Source organism: Rhinopithecus roxellana, chromosome 16 (genome assembly GCF_007565055.1).
Source record: "Rhinopithecus roxellana isolate Shanxi Qingling chromosome 16, ASM756505v1, whole genome shotgun sequence".
Taxonomy (NCBI): domain Eukaryota; kingdom Metazoa; phylum Chordata; class Mammalia; order Primates; family Cercopithecidae; genus Rhinopithecus; species Rhinopithecus roxellana.
Window position 1 is genome coordinate 8358896 of NC_044564.1, and position 26929 is coordinate 8385824.

A 26929-nucleotide genomic window follows, 5' to 3' on the forward strand; every position below is an offset into this window, starting at 1 on the left:
GACACCTGCAAGGCTCCCTAAACCCGCAACCTCCCTACACCTGCAAGGGCCCCAAAACCTGCAAGGCCCCCTACACCTGCAACCTCCCTACACCTGCAACCTCCCTACACCTGCAAGGCCCCTACACCTACAACCTCCCTACACCTGCAAGGCCCCTACACCTACAACCTCCCTACACCTGCAACCTCCCTACACCTACAACCTCCCTACACCTACAACCTCCCTACACCGGCAAGGCCCCTACACCTACAACCTCCCTACACCTGCAACCTCCCTACACCTACAACCTCCCTACACCTGCAAGGCCCCTACACCTACAACCTCCCTACACCTGCAAGGCCCCTACACCTACAACCTCCCTACACCTGCAACCTCCCTACACCTGCAAGGCCCCTACACCTACAACCTCCCTACACCTGCAAGGCCCCTACACCTACAACCTCCCTACACCTACAACCTCCCTACACCTGCAAGGCCCCTACACCTACAACCTCCCTCCACCTGCAACCTCCCTACACCTACAACCTCCCTACACCTACAACCTCCCTACACCTGCAAGGCCCCTACACCTACAACCTCCCTACACCTGCAACCTCCCTTCACCTACAAGATCCCTACACCTGCAAGGCCCCCAAAACCTGCAAGGCCCCTACACCTGCAAGGCCCCCTACACCTGCAAGGCCCCCTACCCCTGCAACCTCCCTACCCCTGCAACCTCCCTACCCCTGCAACCTCCCTACACCTGCAACCTCCCTACACCTGCAACCTCCCTTCACCTGCAACCTCCCTTCACCTACAAGATCCCTACACCTGCAAGGCCCCCTACACCTGCAACCTCCCTATACCTGCAAGGCCCCCTAAACCTGCAAGGCCCCCTACACCTGCAACCTCCCTTCGCCTACAAGATCCCTACACCTGCAACCGCCCTACACACCTGCAAGGCCCCCTAAACCTGCAATCTCCCTTCACCTGCAAGACCCCTATATCTGCAACCTCCCTACACCTGCATGAGCCTCACCCCGGCTGAGGCACAGGCAGAAGCGGGTGCAGGTGGAGGCTTTGCCAATGCCCTGGGCCCCCCTGCGTGTTGCATGGCCGGCTCTAACAGTCGCTCAGTCATCTGCCACCACCCAGCAATTGCTTCAGCATCCAGTCCCTGCTAGGGGACTCTGGGAAGGGGCATCCCGGCCAAGGCTGGTGCCACAGAGCAGTCCAGCTTCTGCAGGCAGGTTTGGGGTACAGTGGGGAGAAGGCAGTGCCCACCCCACCCTTGCCCTTCTCTGAGAGGCCTCTGTGGCCCCTCTGCCCCCTTCCTGGCCCCACAAGAGTGGAGGGGGAGACTTTGCCGGTGGGAGCCATCGGGCCCTCAACCCTCTCCCCAGAGCCTAGGGCCTGGCCTCTCCACTTACTGCAGGGCACCTCAGTTCCTGGGGGGCTGTCCAGCGGGGCACACAGGGCCTCCCTCTGTGGGCAGCTGTCCACCTCCTACTTGCCTATCTACACTCCCAATGCAGTAATGACCTTGGCACCCCCACCCACCTCCTATCCCCAATGTCCACCGTCAACCAGCCCTGCCTACTGGGGGGTGGCCCCTGAAACCCGAGGGCCCCCAGTGCTGCTCTGGGATCTAGACGCCCTCTTCCAGGGGATGCCACCCGACAAAAGCATCTATGACGTTTGAGTCAGTCACCCTTGGGACCTGGCGGCCCCTGGCCCAGGCTGGCTGCTCTCTTGTGAGGCTCCTAGGACAGGGACCGCTCCTCCCTTCCGCTCCCACCCCCAGCTTGTTGACAGGGAGCCAAGACCAGGCGGGTGTCTGCGACCCCAGCAGCCTCGAAACACCAGGCAGCAGCCTTGTTGGGAGTCCACAGTGTTTACTGGACTACCCCACGTGTGGTGTGGCCGTGGCCCAGCTGGCATGACCCTGGTCCTGGTCAGTCATGCCTCTGTTTCCCCTATACTCACAGGCAAGGCTGTGGGGGGCAGGGCTGAGCCTGGAATAGCCCTTCCCAGTCCCCTCTTCTCAGCCCACCACCCATCCATCCATCAGCAGCTGTCACCGAATGGTAGATGCAGCCTGGGAAGGAGGTAGCACCTTTTCAGGAAAAGGGGTTAGGGAATCAAGACTGGACCCTACATGGTCTTGGTAGGGGCATGGGGGAGATAACAGTAAAGGAGTTTACAACATTTTTTTTTAATGAGAAATGACAGAAGAGCAGACAGATGAAAACATGAGTGTCTGTGGTGACTTCGGATGGGAGCGTGTGGCGCCTCGCTCAGTACTCTCCAGAAACCGCAGACACAGCGTGAAACCCGACAGCACGAGGGACCAGGACACCAAAGGGCAGCAGGTGAGAGGGCAGCAGCCCCTGGATCCGCAGCAGATGGAGGCACAGCTCCGGCCTCCACAGGTTCGAAAACACAGATCAAGTCAGTGGGGAAAAGGCCCCGGGGCGCTTGAGGCAGCTCAGACACCTAGGAGGCTCTGTGACTGACCCTCAGAGCCCCTCCCCAGTCTGGGAGCCAGAACACTGATGCCCCCAGCACCGGCAAAAGGCTGGTGTGGACTCCAGGTCGGCTGCCAGGGAAGCACTTTCTGCACGATGGATTTCTCTGTCTGCGCTCAAGGCAGTGGCCCCTGGTGACACGGCTACTGAGCCCTCCAAGCACAGCTCATGTGACTGAGGGTGTGTCTTCACTTTTGTTTTTTTTTTTTTTTGAGACAGAGTCTCGCTCTGTCGCTCAGGCTAGATTGCAGTGGCGCGATCTGAGCTCTCTGCAAGCTGCGCCTCCTGGGTTCATGCCATTCTCCTGCCTCAGCCTCCTGAGTAGCTGGGACTACAAGCGCCCGCCACTGCGCCCAGCTAATTTTTTGTATCTTTAGTAGAGACGAGGTTTCACTGTGTTAGCCAGGATGGTCTTGATCTCCTGACCTCGTGATCCACCCTCCTCAGCCTCCCGAGTGCAGGGATTACAGGCGTGAGCCACCACGCCCGGCCGCGCCTTCACTTTTAATACAGACAGCCACACATGGCCGAGTGCCTGTGCTGCAGTGGGGGCAGGGAGCCCTGGGGGACTTAAGCCAAGTGGGACCTCTGGTTCTAGGGGACCCTCTTGAAGGGATGGGTGGACATGAACCCCTCTGGTTCCGGGGGACCCTCTCGCAGGGTGAACACAAACCCCTCTCCTGTGCTGCTGCAGGAGACCTGGCTCAAAGACATGACTGAGACCAGAGCCCAGGAGAGATGACGCCACGCAGCCAAGATCGGAGCCTGAGGGAGATGATGCCACAGGCCCTCACTGGTGTGGCCAGAGCCTGCCCAAAGAGTGGGTGTGAGATGTGAGACACCCCTGCAAATGCTGAACCCCTGGTAAACAGCACCCTTGGATTCAGGGCAAACTAGAGATAAAGCCAATCGCTCTCTTCCTGGAGAATCTCAGGAAAACCGCTTAGATTCTAAGGGGAAGAAAAAATAGAAATCTCTCTAAGACCAGCAACAGTAAGTTCTGCAGGGCGGGTCATCAAATTAAACATCAGGCTAAGAATTTCATCTGAAGTGGTTCCAGGCTGGTCAGACCCCGGGCACTGGATGAACAGCAGCACCAAGGGACATAACGATTCGATTTCCTCCCAATACATCATTTTATTTCACAGCACTAAACTCAAAAGAAACTATAAAACAGGATGAAGAGCTCTGTGCTCCTCACTCAGCCTCCCCAAAGTTGAGTTTCAGGCAAGCACAGAGCGCGGGCAGTCAGCAGGGAGCCCCGGCAGGGCCAGGCCACTCAGCCCCACGGCCATGTCCTGTTTTTGCACTCCCTTGTTTTTCTGACTGACGGAAGCAGACACAAAGGAACTCACGCTAGACAACTCAGCATAAAGGTTAGACGCAAACAAACAGAACCCTACTGCGCGAGGCACGTGCGGGGCGGTGAGACCAAAACAGACGCTGTTCCCGGGGAGGGCACTCAGGTGTCCACCAGGTGTCCAGGGAGCCAGCAACACTGCGTCTCACGGGGGCAGGAACGTCAGGGCCATAGTAGAATGATTTGTTAACCATATGTTTACATTTTCTGTATGCATGATGCAACCATATATATATTTTTAATTTTTTAATGTTTAAAAAAGAAAGCCAAAGAGAAAACCAGTGTCTTTCAAAGGAGTGGCAAGCCAATTTCTCAAGAGGAAGAATGCAAGTCGGAAGACAGTGGCATCACTCCTTCCATGATCTGAGGAAACCACCAGCAACCTGGAATTCCAGGCACAGGAAGAATGTCTTCAAGAAGCCTCCACAGCCAGCGGTGGGCATGGAGAACAGGCTCAGCACGGCCCACCCTCACGGGCTCAACACAGCCACATTCATGGCCTCGCCCAGCTCCTGGGGCCATCGGGGCAGCGCTCATATAGCCCTTGTTCCCGTGGGCCCGTTCACCCACGCGGCTCTGCACACTTGTCCCCATCCAGGTCCATCCGCAACAGACCAGAACCACGCCGCACCCCTCACAAGGCCTCCCAGCCGGATGCTTGGCCCTCCACCCGCATCTGCTCTCGAGCCCCACACCACCAGCTCCTGCCTCTTCCAGACCACGCTCTCCTCCTCTTCCTCAGAGCCCCAACTATGAATGTCCTGGCATCACTCCTGCCCTGAACAGCCCACCCCTCGCTCCAGCTCTGCCTGTGTCCAGAAGACCACCCCCCACTCCCTGACCCCCGGTTGCCCCAGACCTCACCCCCTCCTATAAGCCTGTTCCCACCAGGTCAGCCACTTCCCTCATGGTCTCACCATGAACCACAGCCCACATGACTCGTCTCGAGGCCACCGCACTGCCTCTGAATCCTTTCCTGCTTCTCCCTGACATACCCAGCAGCCTCCGCGGCTCCTCCTGCATGGAGCTGGCCCCCAGTGCCTACCTCGGCTCAGCCCTTCTCACGACACACTTTCCTCTCAGCCTCCAGGAGCCCCCCACCAACCCCTGGCTTACTGGACCCCAGTTCACCTCAGCTGCTCCCTCCCTCACCCCCTGCCGAGGCTTGGCTCCCCCATCACCATCTCATTCAGTCCTGACCTTGGTAGGTCAAGTCTGCAAGTGAGACTGAGAGGAACCACTGAGGCAAAAAGTGGAAAGTTTGTAACTTCCAGACTAACATAGAGAAGAGAAATGGCACAATCAAAATAAAAATCAATTCAAAAGACGGCAAGAAGAACGACCAAAAAGTACTGGCTTCAAAAGGCTGGCACTCTGGTCTGAATGCGGTTTATTTATTGAGGTTGGGGGCCCCAATGAGGTTGGGAGGCCAGGCCTTTAAGAGGCGATGAGGCTGCGAAGATGGAACCACGCCTTTCTGAAAGACAGGGTCAGCCCCCAGGAATGGACCTGCTCCCGTGTGGGCGGCCTGGTCCGCAGCAAGGCTGTGCTGGAGTGTCTCCCTCTTGGTGCGGTTCCTGGCTGTGTTCAGGCACAGCTCAAGGGCCTCACCAGAAGTCACCAGAGGCAGCCCCTCGACCTTGGGCTTCCCAGCCTGCAGAACTGTGAGAAATAAATTTATTTTCTTTATAAATGACTCGGTCTCAAGTATTCTGTTACAGCAAGAGAAAATGGACTGAGACAGCTAGAAATTAAAACTACAATATAAGACATTACATATAAAGGACTAAAAGTTCCTATTAAAATACCAAGATGGTTAGACTAAATTTATAAAAATCAAGTTCTATGTTTAAAACACATATATCCAAAAACGAGGGAAAAAGGTCAGAATAAAAGGAGGGAAAAATCATTCCAGATAAATAGTAACAAAACACCATCAGTTACAACTCTGGAAACGGGGGACAGACTGAGGGAGCTGCACAGCAGGTGGGTGTGAGCACAGCAGACGGCGCGCCCCGTCACTCTCTCCTTCCCGGCCCTAAGAAAGGCAGAGATAGGTGCGGTCCGAGGGCACAGGTCCATCCCAGACAGTGGGGCCCGGGGGCCCCAACAGAACAGCCAGGCCTGCAAATCACCCTGCAGCTGACAGCCCTCAGCAAGCAATAGCTACCACCGGCTTTTTAGTAGTTTACTTTAAATATAAACAAGAATCACTGGGCATTTGAGGAAAACCTTTAGATAAGAAAAACTAAAACAAACAGAGCAGCATAAAACTTCAAAGTAACCATAATATCATCAGAGAACTAAGGAAGAACAAGAGACTACTGAAAGAGGAACTATCCGAGAGCAGAAAGGAATTCTTGGGATTTGAAAATGTGACCACACACGTTAAAAATCCCCCAGGAGCTGGAAGCTAAAGGTGAGAACGCTGCCTAGAAGGCAGAACCAAAAGACAAGAAGACAGACCACGGCACGAAATCGGTCCAGAAGGTTCCACGCCTGAGTTACGAGAGGCCCAGGACACAGCTGAGACACGTAGAGGACCCGGGCACAGAAGTCACACAGGAAATCCTCCTGGAACTGACAGGTGTGGATTTCTGCACTGAAAGGGCACAGCACATGCACCAAATGCCCTAGTGGATCTAAAAAGACCCATGTTACAACAAGGTGCAACTTCAGACCAGTGGGGTTCAAGGAAAGTTCCTCAAGTTTACAAATAATAGGTCACATGCAAAGGATAAGAAGTCAGACCGCACCAGACTCAAACCTGGCATCTGAGAAACAGGAGACCCAACACGGGCATCAGGGAAGGGACGTCACAGGGGGACAAACAGAGTTGTGTGTCTGAACCCAGAGAAAGCGGGCAGTGTTCAGATGGTTCAGAATAAATTAGCAGGAGGCAGAGTCAACTCAACCAACAGAAACACAAGCCACTGATTAACGACAGACACAACATGCCTGTAGATGACACGGTTCAGCTTGAAAATACACACATGATCTGATCTAAACAAAATGGGAGCCAGTCAACGGGGCTGTGGAAGGGCGTCCGTGCCTCTGCGAGTGCCTGGCTCCCCCAGGGGGAAGTCATGAGTGTAAAGAACCAAAACCAAAACTAAAGAAAGCAAATCAAGAAACAGCCAAACAGCAGCATGCTCTTCTCAAAGGCCGCGGTAAATGCCGGAAGAAACAGTGGGAAGCACTGATCCACCTGCAGGACTCGGGCAGAAAAACTGATTCCGTGTCCGCTTCACAGTTCTATGGAAGAACCACAGTTCTATGGAAGAACCAAAAACGTGGTATGATTTTGCTTTGATAAAAATAAAGGAGAGCAGGTGAAGAGCCCTAGGAGGGCGCCGTGCCACCGAACCTGAACCAGCATGTGGCAGATGTCCACGTGTCCAGCCTCCGCCGCGGCGTGCAGTGGGGAGCGCTTATTCTGGTGCTCCATTTTGAAGTTGGGGTCAATTCCGTCCACTGTGAACAAACACAGTTTTATTAATGATTTCAGATGTAGCTACAGACTCCAGCTCAGGACTGTCACGATGGCTGGCAAGCACTCAAATGACCAGCTTCCACACAAACAGCCACCTCGAGCCACGCTGCAACCCGCCCGCAGCACCATCCTCTGGACTTGAGAATTGAGTGTGCTGGTCTCCTGTGGAATCGAACAGGCAGGTCCCTCTGTCAGAACTCCCTCGGCAAGGCACGCTCTTCCCTTTACCGCCCTGCTCAAACTCTGAGGTTCCTTCTGTGTTTCCGTGTGTCCTGGCCACGGCCGCCCCAGGCCCTGTGAGGCAGCTGACCAGGGCAGACATACCCTAGGGGAGCAAGCAAGGCCGGGGACAGAGGCCTGAGCATCGGTCACTTCCCAGGAGGTCTGAGGGGACAGTGAGCAATGGAGCAGTGAGGTGACCTTATTGTCATGTGAAATCTGTGACAAAAATGATTAAAAAACTGCTGGTCAACATAAATAAACCTTTTTTTAAGGGCAAATGGTTCTGCTTCTTTTTACTTGACGTACTGTCCAGTAAAGGGCTTCTTAATCATCCTTTTTAACCCTGAGACGTTGAACGTCAGAGAAATCAAGCCTAGAGCTATGAGCCCAGAGACCCGATGACCACTGGGAAGGCTCTATCTACTCTATCTCACAAGCACGCTTTTGGGTATTAGAAATCTAATGCAATCAGTCTGCCTGTTATAAATTGCCTATAGCCAAAGCCTACTTTGTCCACACCACAGCTGCTTTGATCAGCACAGGTGAGACACCAGCTGCCGCCATCACCACACATCTCAGCAGGGCCCCAACTCACTAGTTTTGCTTTTCCTTCATCTACATTTCTGCTTGATTTAATAATCGCATTCCTAATTCCTTTTTAAAAATTAGAACTTCGTAGAGAATAGTTCTACCATCCTGCATAACTGAATATGAAAACCATAAAAAGCCTCAACACCAGTGGGCAACCTCTTCACACTCAGCAGAGAACTCAGAGACACAGAAACAGAAAACCAAAATGAGACCAGCCTTCTGAGGAAGCGGTAACAACTGCTCTCGGCTTCTTTCAGTGCCACAGGGCTGGTCGCGTGTGCCCGGGTGGCAGGAAGGAAGGCACTTACCCAGCATGAGGAGCACCTTCTGAAGCTCCCCTTGCCTGGCGGAGAAGTACAGCTGCTTTGGGTGGAAGCGAAGCTTCTTGGGTCTGTGGGAAGCACAGGACAACAGTTGGGTCAGCATGGGGCTCCGCGTCCCACACGTGAAGCTGAAGGCTGGAAGGCCCAGGGGACGTCTGCCCACCAGCCCCACAAGCTCAAGTGCAAACCCACCAGTCTTGAGATATCTCATGGTAAAAGCTGCAGAACAAGAAACTGCCTTCCCAGTCACTGCAGGAGAACACTACACACTGTGAGGCCTTTACACAACATGACGACAGAACCAGCGCAGGAGGCAGGGGAACAGGGTCACGGCAGGCCCCAAGGACCTCATCTATGCTCAGCACAGCCAAGACCAGCCCCAGCCAGGATGAGCCCACACAGCGTGGTCATGAGTGAGGGCACAGCTCACACTACAGAAGATGCCTGGGGCAGTGAGAGCTGGCAACACTGGCACTTTTGCTTTGAAACCTTAACTCGATGACTAAGCTGATAACTGATATGGTTTAGACCTGTGTCCCTCCCAAACCTCATGTTGAAATGTGACCTCCAGTGTTGGAGGTGAGACCTGGTAGGGGGTGACTGGATCCTGGAGGCAGATCTCTCATGAATGGCTTCGAGTCATCCCTCCCCCTGGTGATGAGTGAGTTCCTGCTCAGTCAGTTCCCACAAGATCTGGTCACTTAAGAGTATGGGAGCCTCCCCTTCTCTGTCTCTTGCTACTGCTCCTGCTTTGCCTTCCACCATGACTGTAGCTTCCTGAAGCCTCCCAAGGAGCAGATTGGCCAGCATCACGTCTCCTGTACAGTCTGGAGAACCGTGAGCCAATTAAGCCTCTTTTCTTTATAAATTATCCAGCCTTAGGCATTTCTTTATATTGACACAAAAGCAGACTAACACAATCACCAAGGGATGGGGGAGAGAGTAGGGGTCGGGAACAGTCTGGGGTCTGGTCAGTGAGCAGGGCCTGTGGGCATCGGCAGATGGCACTGTCACTTCAGGAACAGGCTCAGAGGTGAGGTTGGAGGCAGACAGAGGGGAGCTCCAGGGAGGAGGCCAACACAAGCCTCAGTGCCACAGTGCCCCCCTGGGGGGGCAATGCTGAGAGAAGGATGAAGAGGGTTGGTCTACCTCCCAGTTGGGGGGCAATGCTGAGAGGAGGACGAGGTGGGTTGGGTTTTTGCGAGCTGTCAGGAAAGCCTGGAGGGCCCCTTGGCCCAACCCTTGCATTGCACAGATGTGGTGGGGCCTGGGAGGAAAATGGTGCCAAGGCAGCAGAAGTAGTGTCTGCTCTCATGACCTAAGGGCAGTTCAGGGTCAACAGCAACCAGGAAATGTTTGTCAAAGCTCACCAAGACTACCTCCTCACTTAGGACTTCAAAGGTGTCACATGTTGCTCTTAATATAATGCAGAGGACAGTAATTTGCAATGATTTCCCAAAATAGTGTGAAAATATACAAATTATTCTAATAAACAGCATTAATCAAAAAGCTGAAAAGTGCTAAAATGACGCCATGGGGAAAAACACGGGGTGCACATTAAAACAGGCCCTGAGACATCTCTGCAATCACGCATCAGGTCTTACTTTTCTGAGTCGAGGGCGATGAGAGCACTCTCCAAGGTTTCCTTCCCTGGTCCCTGGGAAAGGCCAGGGGTTGGCCTCCCGAGCCCAGCAGGTCCCGTTGGATCAAAGCCCTCGGACATGTGGGAGGCTGTACCCTGCAGCTTGTCGTCCTCCGAGAGCGGTGGCCCAGCAGCACTTCAGTGGGAGGAAATCGGGGAAACGTTTATGAAAACATGAAACATGGCCTGTTCCGACTCTGACTGCCCCAGTGTGCTGTTTTCTAAGTGAGAGCTGCAGATTTGCTTACTGTCCGCTGAGTCCCTGGATGCAATGGTTCAGGATTCAGAACCAAATCTCCTGAGAACACCAGAGCAGCTTTTCCTAGACTTCTGGGCAGCGTGTTCAAAATCATTCTCATGAATGAGCTTCAAGCTGAATCTATCAAGTCCACTGCCCACCCCCAAGAAAAGGAAATCCCACTGGAATTTTGATTCAAAGTGCATTAAATTTACAGGATAATAGGAAGGAATCACCTTAACATGTCCACAATTTGAGTCTCTTTTAAATAATCTTCAAGGAAGTTTTCGTTTTCTTTATATTAGTGTCACATTTAAGTTCTTTTGTTCTGCTGGGTAGTGACAGATTTTGTTGCTGTTTTGAAAGGATCTCTTTCGTAATTTAATTCTCAGGTAGGAAACTTCTGGTAAGGAAGAAGGCAAGTGGCTTCTACCTCTTCTTATCAGATCCTCTTACTGACTCTTGAGCTCTAAAAAGTTCTCAGCTGTTTCTACTGGACTCTTTCAGGAAGACAACTATATCTGTCTAATATGAATACTTCTAATTATTTGATACTTTTTTTGTCTTCAGCTAAGGCCTTCAAACCTTAATGCCACAGAACTCAGTCACAGACTGCAGCAGCTACCACTCATCTATCGCCTGTGTACTGACGGGACTGTGCCGGCAAGAGAAACACCACAGTGCTACATCAATGGGGGTGCTGTGAAAACCGGTTCAAAACAGGCAAATGGATCTACATAACCAAACTGAAAGAGAGCAACGTATGTACAAATGGCAATAAATGAATTTCAGTGTCTTAATGTCAGAAATCACCATGAGCATCAGCATCAGCTCAGAGACTTCTGGAAAAAACAGCAGAAAGCAATAATGTTAAAATAACAACTGAAACCTTTTCAGGTGAACGACTGGAGAGCCCAGCCAGAGCCTGTGCCAGGTACCTGCCCGTTGTGGTGTCGGCCCTGCCCTCCAGGGCTGAGCCCTTCTCCTGCCCGGGGACTGGTGTCACGGTAGAGGTGGTGTCTGCTTTAGCTATCGTCACCTCTTTGGCCTTGGAGCTCTCCTCCCCACAGTGGGGACAATAGCTGGCGTTATTGACTCGAGAGGCACAGTCTTTGTGGAAACGGTGAGAGATGCTGCTCTCGGGCTGACACTCCATAAAATTACCCTAAAAATGGGAGGACAACAAAAATGTTTTGTTTTAATTGGGGTTAGTATTTGGAAAAATAAAGTACTACTAAACTGGCACCGCATCCCACATTGGGCGGTCTGCAGAGTGAGCCATGGGTCGGGGTGGGGTCCAGTCTTGGCCTGAGGCATCGTTAAGGAGGAGGAACGATGCTTCCCGTGGTGCTCTCACCCCACAGAGAGGAAGCTGAAGCCAGACAGAGGTCACTTGGCTGCCTCCGACCCACCCAGGCCCAGGAAAGCTGAGGCTGCCCACAAAGAGAAGGCCTAAAGAAGGACCCAGAAGGCCCCTATTCTGAAGGGCGGATAGGGACAGGGCCTGACGACAGAACCTCAGGGCACGGCATCAGCTGGAGCTGCCCCAGTGCTCGGCAGTGTAGCAGATGTGGTTTGGCGACCCAGGTGAGCCTCGGGGAGGGGCACACAGCCATAAGAACAGCATTTTCTTGCAGAAAGTCAGAGATAAACAGATGTAGCAGAAGCAAAAAAAGGATGTTTGAAGATGGGGAGGACATACAAGGTGTGAAGTCCAAAGAAAAGCCCCCAAAAGTGGAAGCTCTTGGCTCAGGTTCACAAAGGGGCAGCGGGGCATCTCTGGGTGCCTGAAGCTCACACCCAAACACTCACACACACAGATGCACACACACAGATGCTGACAGGCAGAGGCTCACACAGATGTGCACGCACACACACACATACACTCTCATACATGCACAAGGATGCCCACACAAGGGAGCTCCATAGGGAAGCAGCCCATTCTCAGGGGGCCCTGGGCATGGCTGAGCACAGATGCTTGACAGTGAGGTCACGGATGACCCAAGATCCCAGCAGAAACAGCCCAGGGCACAGCAGGGTGGCGCTGCCTCTCCTGGGAGCTGCGTGCTCTGTACACCCTCGTCATGGGTGGTGAACGTCCTCAGTACAGCCTCCACCTGGAGTCTTCAGTGCGTCACAAGCCCCTCACCACTGCTCTCGAGCCCCAGGGTCTTAGACACCTTCACCCCTGATCCCCACTTCCCTCCTCCGGCCTGGAAGTCCAGGTCACACCGTCCTAGTCATCTCCGAAAGCGGCTTGCAGGTGGAAGGAGGGAAATGCGGGTTGGAGGTGAAAGTGTCTAAGGCACTGGGGCTCGAGAGCGGTGGTGAGGGGCTTGTGACACACTGGAGACCTCCAGACAGACAACCAGACCTGGGTCAAGCTGCTGGACCACCCGACAGCAGGTGGACACAGGACAGGAACCAGCACCAGTGAGCAGACAGCAAGCCTGTGGAGGACACAGAGGCCGCCCGACTGGGCTCTTACCGCTGTGCAGAAGTAGCCACAGCCGGGACAGCACTGGTGCTTCACCATGCGGCCCCGGTGGTCTTCACACAGCACAAGGAGTGGGGCCTTGTTGGATGGGCGCATCAGCTCATACTTGACCACGCTGTTTGTGCACCGGCCCAACTGCAATCAGACAAGACTGGTGGTCAGTGTCAGAGTCACGAGAGGCCAGCATTCCCTCCCACCAGGCGCTGGGCAGTGCAGGCACAAAGGAGCTGCTCAGCAGGTGTGGGCTGACTGAGCCGAGCCCTGCAAGGCCAGCTTGGCTTTGTGGGTACCTGCTATATGTCTGCCAGCACCGGGGACACACAGGGAGCCTAGAGACAGAGACGCCCACCAACTGCACAACCAGCAGATCCAGGGGGCCAGGCATACCCACTCCCACCAGATCCAGGGGCCAGGCGTGCCCACTCCCACCAGATCCAGGGGCCAGGCACACCCACTCCCACCAGATCCAGGGGGGCAGGCATGCCCACTCCCACCAGATCCAGGGGCCAGGCACACCCACTCCCACCAGATCCAGGGGGCCAGGCATGCCCACTCCCACCAGATCCAGGGGGCCAGGCGCATCCACTCCCACCAGATCCAGGGGCCAGGCACACCCACTCCCACCAGATCCAGGGGGCCAGGCACACCCACTCCCACCAGATCCAGGGGGCCAGGCACGCCCACTCCCACCACATTCAGGGGGCCGGGCGTGACCACATCCACTCATATGTGCCTATCAGAGGGCCAGCTGCTCAACTCTGGCAGAAGTCAAGGAAGATTCTGAGGCGAGAGGGGCTCTGGGCTGGGTATCAAGGAAACATGAACATACACCTGGCAGGAGGGTCCAGGCCATCACAGGCCAGCAGTGGGCAATGGCATAATGAATCTATGGGAGCCCCAAGGATTCTAGGGCAGCCAGAGGAACCTGCACACGGGGCAAGGAGCAGAACACAGAGTCCGGGGCCTGCCTGGGGGACATGGTGAGTGGAGGGTTCTGAGAGGACCAGGACTTGAAGGCGCCTGTGGAGGTGAAAGCACTGAGGGCACCCAGGATGACAGGCACTCTGGAGCGCACCGGACAAAGCCTTACTGGTTTGGTATGGAGAGTTCTCTGATAGCCAGTAAGAAAACAAGAAGTAGGCCCCCCAAAAATAAGCAAAGAATTGAGTGACAATTCACAAAAGAAGAACTACAAACGCCCCCAAAGGAAATTACACAAAGAAATTCAACGTAAAAAGCCTCTGACATTCTTCCCATTTGGTTTGGCACACTGCAAAGCTGGTGTCTGTGGGTCTGCAGCGATGACATACCATCACTGTGAGTTCTATCCCAACTTCACGGCAAACAACTTGGAGACATGAATCAAAAAGCTTACAAATACATAATCTTTTTTTAAGACTCCACTTGAAGACAAAATTAAGTGCACAAGCATGTATCTAGAAGGACCTAGTTTTTGCAACAACAGAAAAGTAGGAGCAACCAACCTGTCTACCTGCAAAAGAGTGGCTGCAGGGCACGCCCGGGTGGCATAAATGATCTACCCTGAAGCCAGCAAGAGACTTCCCGATGCCCAAATGAGGCTGTATTAGAATCATCCAGGAGATTTCTTAAAAGACAGTCTGCGCACCACCCCATACCTATGGAACAGGACCTGAAAGGCATAGAACCAGGGCATGTACGTCCTGCAAAAGTGCCCCCTCCACACCACCAGCACCAAGTGCTTCTGCGTGAATCCCTGCTTCAGGACCAGCGGCTGCAGAGCACTTGTAGCTACTGACTTTGAAAAATATTTACATAGGCTGGGCGCAGTGGCTCAAGCCTGTAATCCCAGCACTTTGGGAGGCCGAGACGGGCGGATCACGAGGTCAGGAGATCGAGACCATCCTGGCTAACACAGTGAAACCCCGTCTCTACTAAAAAATACAAAAAACTAGCTAAGCGAGGTGGCGGGTGCCTGTAGTCCCAGCTACTCGGGAGGCTGAGGCAGGAGAATGGCCTAAACCCGGGAGGCGGAGCTTGCAGCGAGCTGAGATCCGGCCACTGCACTCCAGCCTGGGCAACAGAGCGAGACTCCGTCTCAAAAAAAAAAAAAAGAAAAATGTTTACATTAAAGGAAAAACAAGTTATTTTCAAAAATTCAATGTGGTTATACACACAGAAGTCTGGGAGGACATACAAAAATACTTAGAATGATTCCCTCAGTTTTGGAATAACAAGTGATTTGTACTTTCTTCTTCATGCATGTATGTAGTATCTGGATTATTTTACAATCAGCATGCATTATTTATACAATCATAAAAATCGGTAACGCTATATGATTCTGGCTCTGTTCTGTGTAACAAGGAAACAGAGAAGGGAGTTGCGGGGTCGGGGGTCCAGGTAAAATGGCAGGAGAACGTAAGGAAGGAGATGTTCTGGGAAGGATATATCAAATAAATGACAATGGGATCCAGTTAGGGTTGAGAAAAAAGAGATAAAACAAAGAATCCTTTAACAAGGTGGGAAAAACACAGAGGCATTAGGGGTAGTCAACCACCATGGGTGGGAGGGGTGCCCTAGGTCCGCCAAGGCAGGGCACAGATTCACCGGCTGCTGACCGGACCCTGAAGGAGGAACCAGAACAAGAAAGGAGCCCACTGCGGAGAGGAGCTGTGCTTTCAGGACAGAAAGCAGCTAAAATAGGCACTGACTTGGCAAAGCAGAGATAAATCAAACCTGCTTGCCTGCAGGTGGGTCCACACCAGCAGAACCCTGGAAAGGCTAAAGAATCGGGGCCAGGCCGGGCGCGGTGGCTCAAGCCTGTAATCCCAGCACTTTGGGAGGCCGAGACGGGTGGATCACGAGGTCAGGAGATCGAGACCTTCCTGGCTAACACGGTGAAACTCCGTCTCTACTAAAAAAAAAAAATACAAAAAACTAGCCGGGCGACGTGGCGGGCGCCTGTAGTCCCAGCTACTCGGGAGGCTGAGGCAGGAGAATGGCGTAAACCCAGGAGGCGGAGCTTGCAGTGAGCTGAGATCCAGCCACTGCACTCCAGCCTGGGCGGCAGAGCGAGACTCCGTCTCAAAAAAAAAAAAAAAAAAAAAGAATCGGGGCCAGCTCCGGAGGCAGGGGCTGAGCTGCTGTAAACACACAGCAGGTGAGGCAGAGCCTCAGACGAGGTCCACGCAGCCAGCCGCCCTACCTGGCACAGGTGAGAGATCACCCTCTGCAGAGGTGGCCACAGAGCTCACTCTCCACACAAGCCCACCGCTACAAAAGGGTTTCCTGCTTTTTCTTTTTTTTCTTTTTTTTTTTTAGTGTCTCACTGTTTTATTATTCTATTAAGAAAACTTTCAAAAATAGAGACAAAAGTAAAATGTATCCCCATGTGCCCGTGCCTTATTTAAAAAATTACCAGTATTTTCCCTTCTCATTCAAGCCATCCCCTAAATCTTTTATGCTTGGAGGGGTGTGCTGGAATATATAACAAAGTACCCAGGGGTAAAATGATGCCATTTTAGCCATAAATAACTCCATATGCATTGCTAACAAATCATACTCCATATAACCTTAGAACCATTATACCGCGGAACACAGGTACCACTTTCTCAGAGTCATTTAATACCCAGTGCCCACAGGCTCTGCAGAGTCCACAGGCTCTGCATGGTGGGCTTATTAGGACACAGTGGGGTGTGCAGCTGTCCTGGGCTGGCCTTTCATTAGCTGTGGGAATGCCCTCCCTTCCTTCCTCTTCCTTGGATCTGGTTTAAACCAGACCCAGGCTCCACTGTGGGCCCTGCTGCTAGGCGAGATACAAAAGCCTCCATGTCGGGGTCACCTGTGACTCATCCCAGCTATTCTGCAGTGCAGCTTGGGTCTGCAGATGGGGACCCTCCCTTCCTGCCCAGCGGCACCCTCTCTGCCCCTCGTTGCCCAAGCAAACATGAACAAAGTCCAAAGGTGGAAACAGCACTGCTGCAGCCAAAGCGCCCCAGCACCCCCGTCTCCTTGGTAAGACCATGTCGTCCAGCAGGTGCTCGTGTGTGGTAAGCTAGGACAAAAACAGGGACTAAAGCCAACCAGCCAAGACCAGGACTCTGAGGAGCACCGAGATGTGCAGACAGAGAAGAGTTCTCGGGAGACACTAGCACGATTATGCTCAAAGACATGGGAGATAAACAGGTACAATGGCTCACAGCTGTAAACCCGAGGTGGGAGGATCACCTGAGGTCAGGAGTTTGAGACCAGCCTGGCCAACATAGGGAAACTCTGTCTCTACTAAAATGCAAGAAAACTAGCCAGGCGTGGGAGCGAGCACCTGTGGTCCCAGCTGCTCAGGAGCTGCACCAGAATCACTTGAACCTGGGAGGCGGAGGCTGCAGTGAGCCGAGATCGTGCCACAGCACTCCAGCCTGGGCAACAGAACGAGACTCCATCTCAAAAAAAAAAAAAAAAAAAAAAAAAAAAAAAAGACATGGAAGATGGAGGCAGCTCTGAGGGGAGAACTGGAGGGCCACAGTGTCCGTGACATGAGAGAGAACATTTCAGAATTCAAAGGCTCAAAACAGTTATCTTCTGAGCAACGTGTCTTAAGAACTAAAGGTTATGTACCACCAATGTAAGAGTAAAGCGAAGATATGTGATCCAGCAATTGGTGTCTGAGAATACAAAAGTGCAATTCCATCAGCTTGGGAATGGGTTTATAACAAGTACAAAGAAAACAAAAAATAAATAGAGAGGCAATGATTAGCTCTAAGGAAAACAAAGAAAACAAGGTCACTCAAGAACGGAAAGGCAATCCAGGCAGTCGAGAGTGCCTCCCCCAGCAGAATACAGCCTGGAGGCTGCAGCCCCCGGGAGTGAGCCCCACTGCTCGCTCTTCTCCTTGGTTGGCTCCTGGTGCTCACAGGAGGCAGGGAAGGTGGAGACCAGGAGAACTCTCCTTGGTGTGAGGCCTACATGGATCCTTCTGTCTTGCTGAACAAGGGGGCTGGCTGGGAGGGAAAGCGAACCCTACGGCCTGGAGCGCAGGTGAAAGATTTATGGCTGTCACAGCTAGGGGAGGTACCTAGCGTCCAACAGGATGCTGCTCAGCACCAAACAATGAGCAGGGCAGCCCCTTCTTCGAACCCCAAAGAATTACTTGGCCCAACACATCAAAAATACTGAGGTTGAAAAGTCTTGCACTAGAGAAATCTGAATCCCCAGTCAAGAGAGAAAAACATCAACAGAAGCACACTCAGATGACTGAAACGTTGTACTACAGACCAGGAATTTCAAGAACGTCAGCATAAAACACCAGAAACCAACAGTACTAGAGAGAAATGCCTTTGACTGGCTCATAAGTATACTCAACAAGGAAGAACTGGTGAATAATTTTAAAGGCCAAAATAAATTATCTAAAACTAAAATGGAAAGAGAAAAAAAGAGGAGGGCATTGAAGAGCTGTGGGACAATGTCAAACAATCTAACGTTGTGTACAAGGAATCTCAGAAAGAAAAAAAAAAACCAAGGCTGAAGAAATAAAGTGGGCTGGGCACAGTGACTCACACCTGTAATCCCAGCACTCTGGGAGGCCGAGGCGGGCGGATCGCCTGAGCTCAGGAGTTCAACACCAGCCTGGGCAAGATGACAAAACCTTATCTCTACTAAAAATACAAAAATTAGCCAGGTGTGGTGGCGCAAGTGTGTAGACCCAGCTATTTGTGGGGCCGAGGCAGAATTGCTTGAGCCCAGGAGGTTGAGGCTGCGCTGTGTCGTGTTCATGCCACTGAACTCCAGCCTGGGTGACAAAGTAAGACCCTGTCTCAAAAAAAGAGGAGAGGAGAGGAGAGGGGAGGGGAGGGGAAAGGAGAGGAGAGGGGAGGGGAGGGGAGAGGAGGGGAGGGGAGGAGTGGACAGGAGTGGAGGGGAGGGGAGAGAAGAGGAGCTGGCTAAGAATTTCTTAAACATAAATAGAGGTCAAACCAAAGATCCAAGAAGCTCAGTGAAACAGCGAAACCTAAACAAAATAAACACCGAAAAAGCAAAATAAAACAACAAAACCCATCACACTTAGGCACATCATTTTCAAACTGCTGAAAACCGAAGAAAATACTGGTGGCAGACAGAGAAAGAGACATACTGTATGCAAAGGAGCAGAGACAGGAAGTTCCGCCAGCATCTCATCACACACTATGCAGGCCGCACTGGAGTAGCCTCTCTAAGGGCTGGGGGTGGGGAGCTGCCAACCCAGAATTCTATATTCCTGGAAGTAAGTCTCTTTGATAAATTAAGGCAAAAGAAGAACTTTTTCAAACAAACAAAAGCTGAGAGAATTTATTTTCAACAGCCTTGTGCCACCAAAAAAAAAGTTATTGAAAAGTCTTTAGATACAATATAATAATACCACGAAGACAGAAATTTGGATACAAAGGAATAAAGATCTCTGGATATGTTTAAGATGAAGGTTAAACTATTCTTATGTTTAATCAAACTAAAAAAAAATACTTAAAGCAAAAATAATAGCCAATATACTGTAGGGTTTTAGCATATGTAAAATTAAAATGCAGAAACAAGATACAAGACAGGATTGGACCATACTGTTGTAAGATTCTTATACCGTATGTTAGTGTGGTATAATGAATTGTTGGAGGGAGACTGTGATAAATTAAAGAGGTGTATTGTACACTCCAGGGGAACCACTCAAAACATTAGAAAACAGTGCAAATAATAAAGCCAATATTAAAATAAATTGGAATCACAAAAAATTTAAATTCAAAAGAATGCAGAAAAAGGCTGCGCGTGGCACCTCACGCCTGTAATCTCAGCACTTTGGGAGGCCGAGGTGGGCAGATCACTTGAGCTCAGGAGTTCGAGATCAACCTGACCAACATGGGGAAACCCTGTCTCTACTAAAAATACAAAAAGTTAGGCGGGTGTGGTGGTGGCCACCTGTAATCCCAGCTACTTGGGAGGCTGAGGCAAGAGAATCACTTGAACCTGGGAGACAGAGACTGCAGTGAGCTGAGACCCCGCCACTGCACTCCAGCCTGGGAAACAAGAACAAAACTGTCTCAAAAAAAAAAAAAAAACCACACACAACACAGAAAATGAAGAAAAAAGGAGCAACAGATGGTATAAGTGGAAGAACTATTAAGATGTTAGCCTGCAATCCAGCTATATTAATAGTTACATTAAATGGAGATAATCTAAATATATCAACAAAGGGACTGTGATGCAGTCATGTCTCACAAAACATCACAGTGTGTTCTAGGAAACGTGTCACTGGGTGATTGCTGTGTTTGAACATCACAGGCTGTACGTGCACGAGCCTAAATGGTGTCGCCCACTCCACACTCAGGTTACGATACCCAACATTGCTCCTGGCCTACAAACTTGTACAAACACGACTGTACTGAATATTGCAGGCAGCTGTAGCACAACAGGAAGTATATGTACATCTAAACATATCTGATCACAAAAACTGTGCACTAAAAATACAGAACAGGTTGAACATCCCAAATCCAAACATCTGAAAACCAAAATGTTCCAAAATCCAAAATTTTCTGAGGGCCAATATGACGTTCAACAGAAATGTTCATTGAGGCATTTTGGATATCAACTTTTTTATTTGTTTTGAGATGGAGTCTTGCTCTGTCGCCCAGGCTGGAGTGCAGTGGTGAGATCTTGGCTCACTGCAGTCTCCACCTCCCGGGTTCAAGCAATTCTCCTGTCTCAGCCTCCCAAGTAGCTGGGATTACAAGCTCCCGCCACCACACCCCGCTAATTTTTGTATTTTTGGTAGAGACGGGATTTCCCAATGCTGGCCAGGCTGGTTTTGAACTCCTGACCTCAAGCGATCCACCCACCTCAGCCTCCCAAAGTGCTGGGATTACAGGTGTGAGCCACCAGGCCCAGCTATCAGATTTTTGAATTTGGGATGCACAACTGGTTAAGTATAATGCAAATATTCCAAAATCCAAAACACTTTTGGTCCCAAGCATTTTGAGTGATACTCAACCTGTACTGTAACCTTATCAGACCACTTTCATAGATACAGTCCATTGTTGACTGAACACTGTTACGCAGTACATGACTATATTAGATAAAAGAGCAAAACCACCAGGCATGGCGGCATCTCCAATCTCAGCTACTCAAGAGGCTGAGGCAGGAGGATCGCTTGAGTGCAGGAGTTTGAATCTGCACTGAGCTCTGGCTGCACCTGCACCACTGCACTCCAGCCTGGGCAACAGAGTGGGACACTGTCTCTAAAAAATAAAAGTAGGCTGGGCATGGTGGCTCACACTTACAATCCCAGCATTGTGGGAGGCCAAGGCAGGTGGATAGCTTGAACCCAGTAGTTTGAGACCAGCCTGTGGAACATAGTGAGATACCATCTCGACAAAATAAAAATACAAAAAATAAGCTGGGTGTGGTGTTGCATGCCTGTAGTCCCAGCCACTCGGGAGGCTCAGCTGGGAGAATCACCTGAGTCCCAAAGGTGGAGGCTGCAATGACAGCCACTGCATTCCAGCCTGGGTGTCCAAGTGAGACCCGGTCTTGAAAAATAAAGTAAAATTTTTCTTTATTAAAAGAGCAAATCCAACTACATGCTGTCTGTCTACAAGAAAGCCACTTTAAATTTAAAGACAGAGACAGACTAAAAGTAAGAGGGTAGAAAATGATGTACCATGCAAACATTAATCAAAAGAAAGCTGAGTAGCGATGTTAATTGTCAGACAGCACAGCCTTTGAAACAAAACAGGTAGTTTTTGGTTTTTTTTTGTTTTTGTTTTTGTGACGGGGTTTCGCTCTGTCGCCCAGGTTGGAGAACAGTGGCACAACTGAGGCTCAGTGCAGCTGTCGCCTCCCACGCTCAAGCAGTTCTCCTGCCTCAGCCTCCCAAGTAGCTGGGACTACAGGCGCCACCACCACAAGTGGCTGATTTTTGTATTTTCAGTAGAGATGGTGTTTCCCCATGTTGGCCACAATGGTCTCAAACTCCTGAGCTCAAGCGATCGGCCCGCTTCAGCCTCCCCAAGTGCTGAGATGACAGGCGTAAGCCACCATGCCTGGCCTGAGACGTGTCTCTCTATAAAACCATTCCAGTGAACAATGAATAATAAATGATAAAATCAGCACCATTTTGAAACCTCCAATGAATAAACAACAAATGCAGGTGTTAAGCATCAGCTGCTGCCGATATCAGAGAAAGTGAGACAGCCAGGCAGCATGGCCCTTCATTTTGGGCTAAACCCACCCCACGCTCCATCTTACAAAGGGGCCAAACTTGTAAGACTGTTTAATTTATTTTAAGAGATGGGGTTTCGTCATGTTGCCCAGGCTGGTCTTGAACTCCTGGGCTCAAGCAATCCTTCTGCCTCGACCTCCCATTTTACAGACATGAGCTGCTGCACCCGGCTTTGGCAGGTTTTGTAAGAAACACAGAGGAACCTGCTGAATTGCAGCCTAAGCGTGGAATTCACAGAACCCAGATGATGGGAGCCTCAAAGCTTCCAACGGCCTGGGTTGTTCAACAGATATATTGAAAGAAAAAAGGGGGAACAACACAGAAGCTGAAGGACAGATGGGCAGCGGTGCTGCAGGTGAAGCTACAAACCGAAAGGGTGAACCTGCCCCCAGAAGTGGGGGCTGTGGGAATCGGGACAGAGGCCGCTGGGCGGGGCCGCCAGGGAAGAACACGAGCAGGGACAGGCTGGGGGAGAGGTGGAGGGGGAGGGGTGAAGGGGGAGGGGTGGAGGGGGAGGGGTGAAGGGGAAGGGATGGAGGGGGAGAGGTGAAGGTGAAGGGGAAGGGGTGGGGGGGGAGGGGCGGAGGGGGGCGGAGAGGCCGGGGTCAGGCTCCCCTTCTCCACCTTGGCAGTGTTTACCAGAGCTCAGCTGAAGTAGGTTTGTTCAGCCCAATGTGTGTTTTGTATGGTCTTCAGGATCTACGTTTAATTTAATTTAATTTAATTATTTTGAGTTTTCTATCCAAAAAATAAGTCAGAGCCCAAGGGATCTGTTTAATTTTACACACAAAAAAAGCTTACTGCACACTGAATACAGAGAAGACCATGAGTTCTTAAGAACGGTAAGGGAGAAAGGAAGGTGGAGAGCGACAGAGAGAAGCAAAATCAAGCCCTCTGGATACCACTAGAGGCTGTTAGAGCACCCATTCATTACTCTGCAAAGACAAGTAGCTATTTATTCTGCCAATCCCGGCCGAAGCTTGTTTCAGAGATACCAACCAGCCCTAGCAGATGTGGGGAAGGTCTTCCATACCAAAGAATTCCAGCCTGTACTTGCAGGAGGAATGACAGAACGGCAGAATCACCACTTTGCAACTTTGAATGAAACAATGGATGCAGGCAGTGGTCACCAAGGACGGTGCGGCCTTCTGGCGGACAGGCAGCCGCCTCAGGAACCCAGAGCCCTCTCAGCACCACTCCCAGCACACGAACTTCCACAGCATTCTCGCCAGAATTAAATAGTCAAATAAAAATCTTAGGTGCTTGAATGTAAACCAATTCTTTGGATCTAACTTTCAGGCTATAGGAACTAAGGCAAATGACTTAATACAAGAAGATTACAAGGTAAGTCCAGAATCTGGAATCCAGATTCTTTCAGCCAACAGCATGGCAAATGGGAAGAAGTGGGGGAACAGAGAGAATGTTCTGGGTAAAAGAAACACAAATGACTTAAGAGACATTGCAGCAGATTGATTTAATGAGTGGAACCAGTTTGGATCCAAAAAAAAAAAAAAAAAGTAACAGGCATTTTGTCAACAGACCTTTGATCGTGGACTAGGTACTAAATAATAACAGGAAACTGTTATTCTTGTCACATGTGAAAAAGCATGCTGTTATGTGAGAAGAATGGTCCCTTTTTGATGTCAATAAAAACATGCTGCGCTATTCAGTAGTAAAATGGGGTTTGCTTTAAAATAGTAAGTAGTTCAAATCCAAGACAGGAGGGTAGAGCAGAGAACGCTGGTGACAGAGGAGGCCGAGTCGAGGATTCCGAGCTAACTGCACCCTCACTTCTCACTATGGAAAGTTCTTTTAAAACAAGCGAGGGGCTCTGCGGAGGGGCCGAGTGTGGCGGGACATGCAGCAAGTGACATGAACACTCAGGGCTGGGAAAAGCCGTTGCATGGGGAGCCCGCTGGGCACATGTGCCACAGGCGAGAGGCGCTGAAGCAGACAGCGCCTAGCCAGCCTGGGGTGAGACAGAAGCAACACCGGTGTCGAAGTCTGAGTAAACACACGTGCACTGGAAACGTGGAGATATAGACAATGAAGCCACAGGGAAGCATGTGTCAAATGGGGCCAGACTCCACTACACCCTGCCTAACACCTATGGAGAAGAGGAGGAGGAGGAGAACCAGTGGTTCTCAAAGTGTGGTCCCTGGACCAGAAGCATCAGGAAAAACGGGGAACACTTTAAAAAGCAAAATCCCAGCCAGGCCAGACCTGCTGAATCAGAAACCCTGGCCATGCAAACAGGCACCAGGGTGAGGGCTGTGAGCGAAACTCACTGGCCTGTTACAGGGCTCTGCCCGCTCCCCCCGGGTGCTGCCTGTGCTCCCTGACACAGCGGTCGGGCCTGACCTTTGGAAGGAAGCTCCCATTCCTGCCTTCCCCACAGCAGGCCGCCGAGTCTGGAGCCACCACTTGGCCTCTCTCACAGGCCTCAGCTGTACCACCGGGGCGATGGCCGATGCTGCACAGGCTGCTGTGAGACCTGGAGGAGCTCCCTATGGAAAAGGCTTGGAATGATGCCCGGCATTACTATGTGAATGGTTGTCCTGTTCACAGTCCACTTACTTCTACAATGTGCAGCTACGACTCAATAGTCGAGTTGAAGATGGATCTGCTGGCCAGTAAGACCAGGAAACTCACTGAAGCAACAGCCTGACACACCCCTCAGGAAGCAGACAATACTAATGGCCACGTGCTGACTTCGGCCACAGCAAATGCAAACCCGGGGCAGCCAGACACCTGAGCAGTGTCACTGCACGTGGTGCCTCTCGGCCTGGTGCCAACAAGCCTCCTGCTCGGACCCTCACCATGGCCAGCCATGGTCACGAGGCTCTAAGGGCTGAAAGAAATCTTGTTAAAAAGAACTGGAGAAATTCTCAGAAAACATTAATTCCGTCTGTGCTCTGCCTATTCCCCTCTCCTGTCCCAGAGGCAGCAGAGATGGGGCGTGTTGAACCCTCTGAGTCTGTGATGCCCAGTGAAAGGAGAGAGGCGGCCGAGGCCCAGCCCTTGCGGGGCCTGCCCTGCAGGGAACCACAGTTCTGGGCAGTTCCAGGCCCCCCTTGGTGTGACTCTCCTCCATCTACTCACTTTGTTTATAGCAAGGTAGGAGAAACCTTGTCAAAATCATGATCATAAAAGAGAAACACAACAGGCCATTTTCATTCAAAGAATTTGTCTACACAATCCTCCTTTTTAAGAAGCTCTAGACCTGTGTTTCATCATCTGCCGTGATTTCACTGCTGGGATCTGCTTGATTGGTTTTGTGCAGAACCCACTCAGGCTCCCTCCCTGGCCATGCAGCACAACTCACTCGAGGGGGCTGTCGGGGGGCCACTGCTGGGCTGCGCTTTCTCACTCACTTCTCGTGGCTACTTTAAATGAAAACAAACGTGCTTACTTCATGGTCCACGCTCTCGGTAGCCATGCACTGGTTGTTGGCCAGAGTGGTGATCTCTCGGCTCTTCGGTGTTTCCATCCGGCAGCTGCAGAGAGGCACTTCCTGGAGGCCGTCTGTCTCCAGCACATCTGGACCGTTGGCCAACCCTAACGTCACACAGACACATGTCAGCTCATGTAATCCTGACCTCAAAAGAATCATCTAGAAAGTGATCAGTTATGGAGTCTCAACAGTGATCTCACACGCCAGGAAATGAAAGCAATGCAGTTGATTACCGAGGCACAAACAGCCCTGCACGGGGCCAGGATGGCCACCACCTGGGCAACATGAAGGCGTGGCCTGTGCCTCCCCAGCTAACAAACCCCCTGCCAGGGTCTCAAGAGGCACCTATTAATCTGTGTTCTCAGGACCCAGGACACAAGTTCCAAAGCCAGAGGCTGGTACCTCTGGCAGTAGCGCCTAAATATTTTGTTTTTCAAACAAAAGAGCATTCACTGCCCTTTAAGACCTTGTTTTCCTGCTTGGTTTTAGAATGGCAACCACACAAAAAAAATCAGTTTGGAAGGTTTTAATAACGGTTCGTCTATTATCTAGAATTCCACTCACCTACTACAATAGTCCAAAGAGCCCATTTATTAGCCTGAAAGAGGAAAGCACCAGGGAAAACAAGGGAAGAAACTAGAGTAGAATTAGAGCTCAACATGTGGCTGACAATGACGGCATCGTCCACAGGGAAGGCTGCAGCAGGGCTGTGGTCAGGCAGGCGGCCTTGGGCCCGTCCCAGCACAGCCAGGGCTGGTGCCCCCACACCCTGCCCCCAGCCCGGGGTGGGAGAGACCAGCAAGGCCAAGGCTGTTGAGCGGCAGGGGCAGGGGTAGAGGGCAGCCGCCAGGAAGACCCTCAAGCTTGGCAAGTAGCTACAGTGGGTGCCGCTCCCAAAGAAAGCAAGATGGCATTTCACGTTTTCTTTCTTGTTAAACAAAGCAGAAATAGAAGGTGAATCAGTGTCTCAAATACTCACTATTGCCTCTCTTAATTAAAAATAATTAACTCTTGGCTGGGCGCAGTGGCTCACGCCTGTAATCCCAGCACTTTGGGAGGCCAAGGCAGGCGGATCACGAGGTCAGGAGATAGAGACCCTCCTGACAACATGGTGAAACCCCATCTCTACCAAAAAAAAAAAAAAAACAACAAAAATTAGCTGGGCATGGGGCACGTGCCTGTAATCCCTGCTACTTGGGAGGCTGAGGTAGGAGAATCACTTGAACCAGGGAGTCAGAGGTTGCAGTAAGCCGAGATCCTGCCACTGCACTCCAGCCTGGTGACAGAGTGAGTCTCTGTCTCAAAAAATAAAAATAAAATTTAAAAACTCTTATTTTCACATCTAAAAATATAGTGTTAAAGTCAATTAAAATGGACACCAGGACTAA

The 26929-nt window shown here is 51.3% G+C and overlaps 1 protein-coding gene across 7 annotated transcripts in view; it reads right to left on the reverse strand.

Moving 5' to 3' along the window:
- Positions 1 to 26929, reverse strand: part of EHMT1 (euchromatic histone lysine methyltransferase 1) — a 230662-nt gene that overhangs the window by 46778 nt on the left and 156955 nt on the right. For all 7 annotated transcript variants that reach the window (XM_030919354.1, XM_030919352.1, XM_030919355.1 and 4 more), the window contains 6 exons: positions 25500 to 25645; positions 12865 to 13008; positions 11315 to 11541; positions 10101 to 10274; positions 8482 to 8564; positions 7235 to 7341 (listed from right to left, as the gene is read on the reverse strand). In XM_030919354.1, coding sequence (XP_030775214.1) covers positions 7235 to 7341; positions 8482 to 8564; positions 10101 to 10274; positions 11315 to 11541; positions 12865 to 13008; positions 25500 to 25645 — 881 coding nt within the window. The remainder of the gene's footprint in view (positions 1 to 7234; positions 7342 to 8481; positions 8565 to 10100; positions 10275 to 11314; positions 11542 to 12864; positions 13009 to 25499; positions 25646 to 26929) is intronic.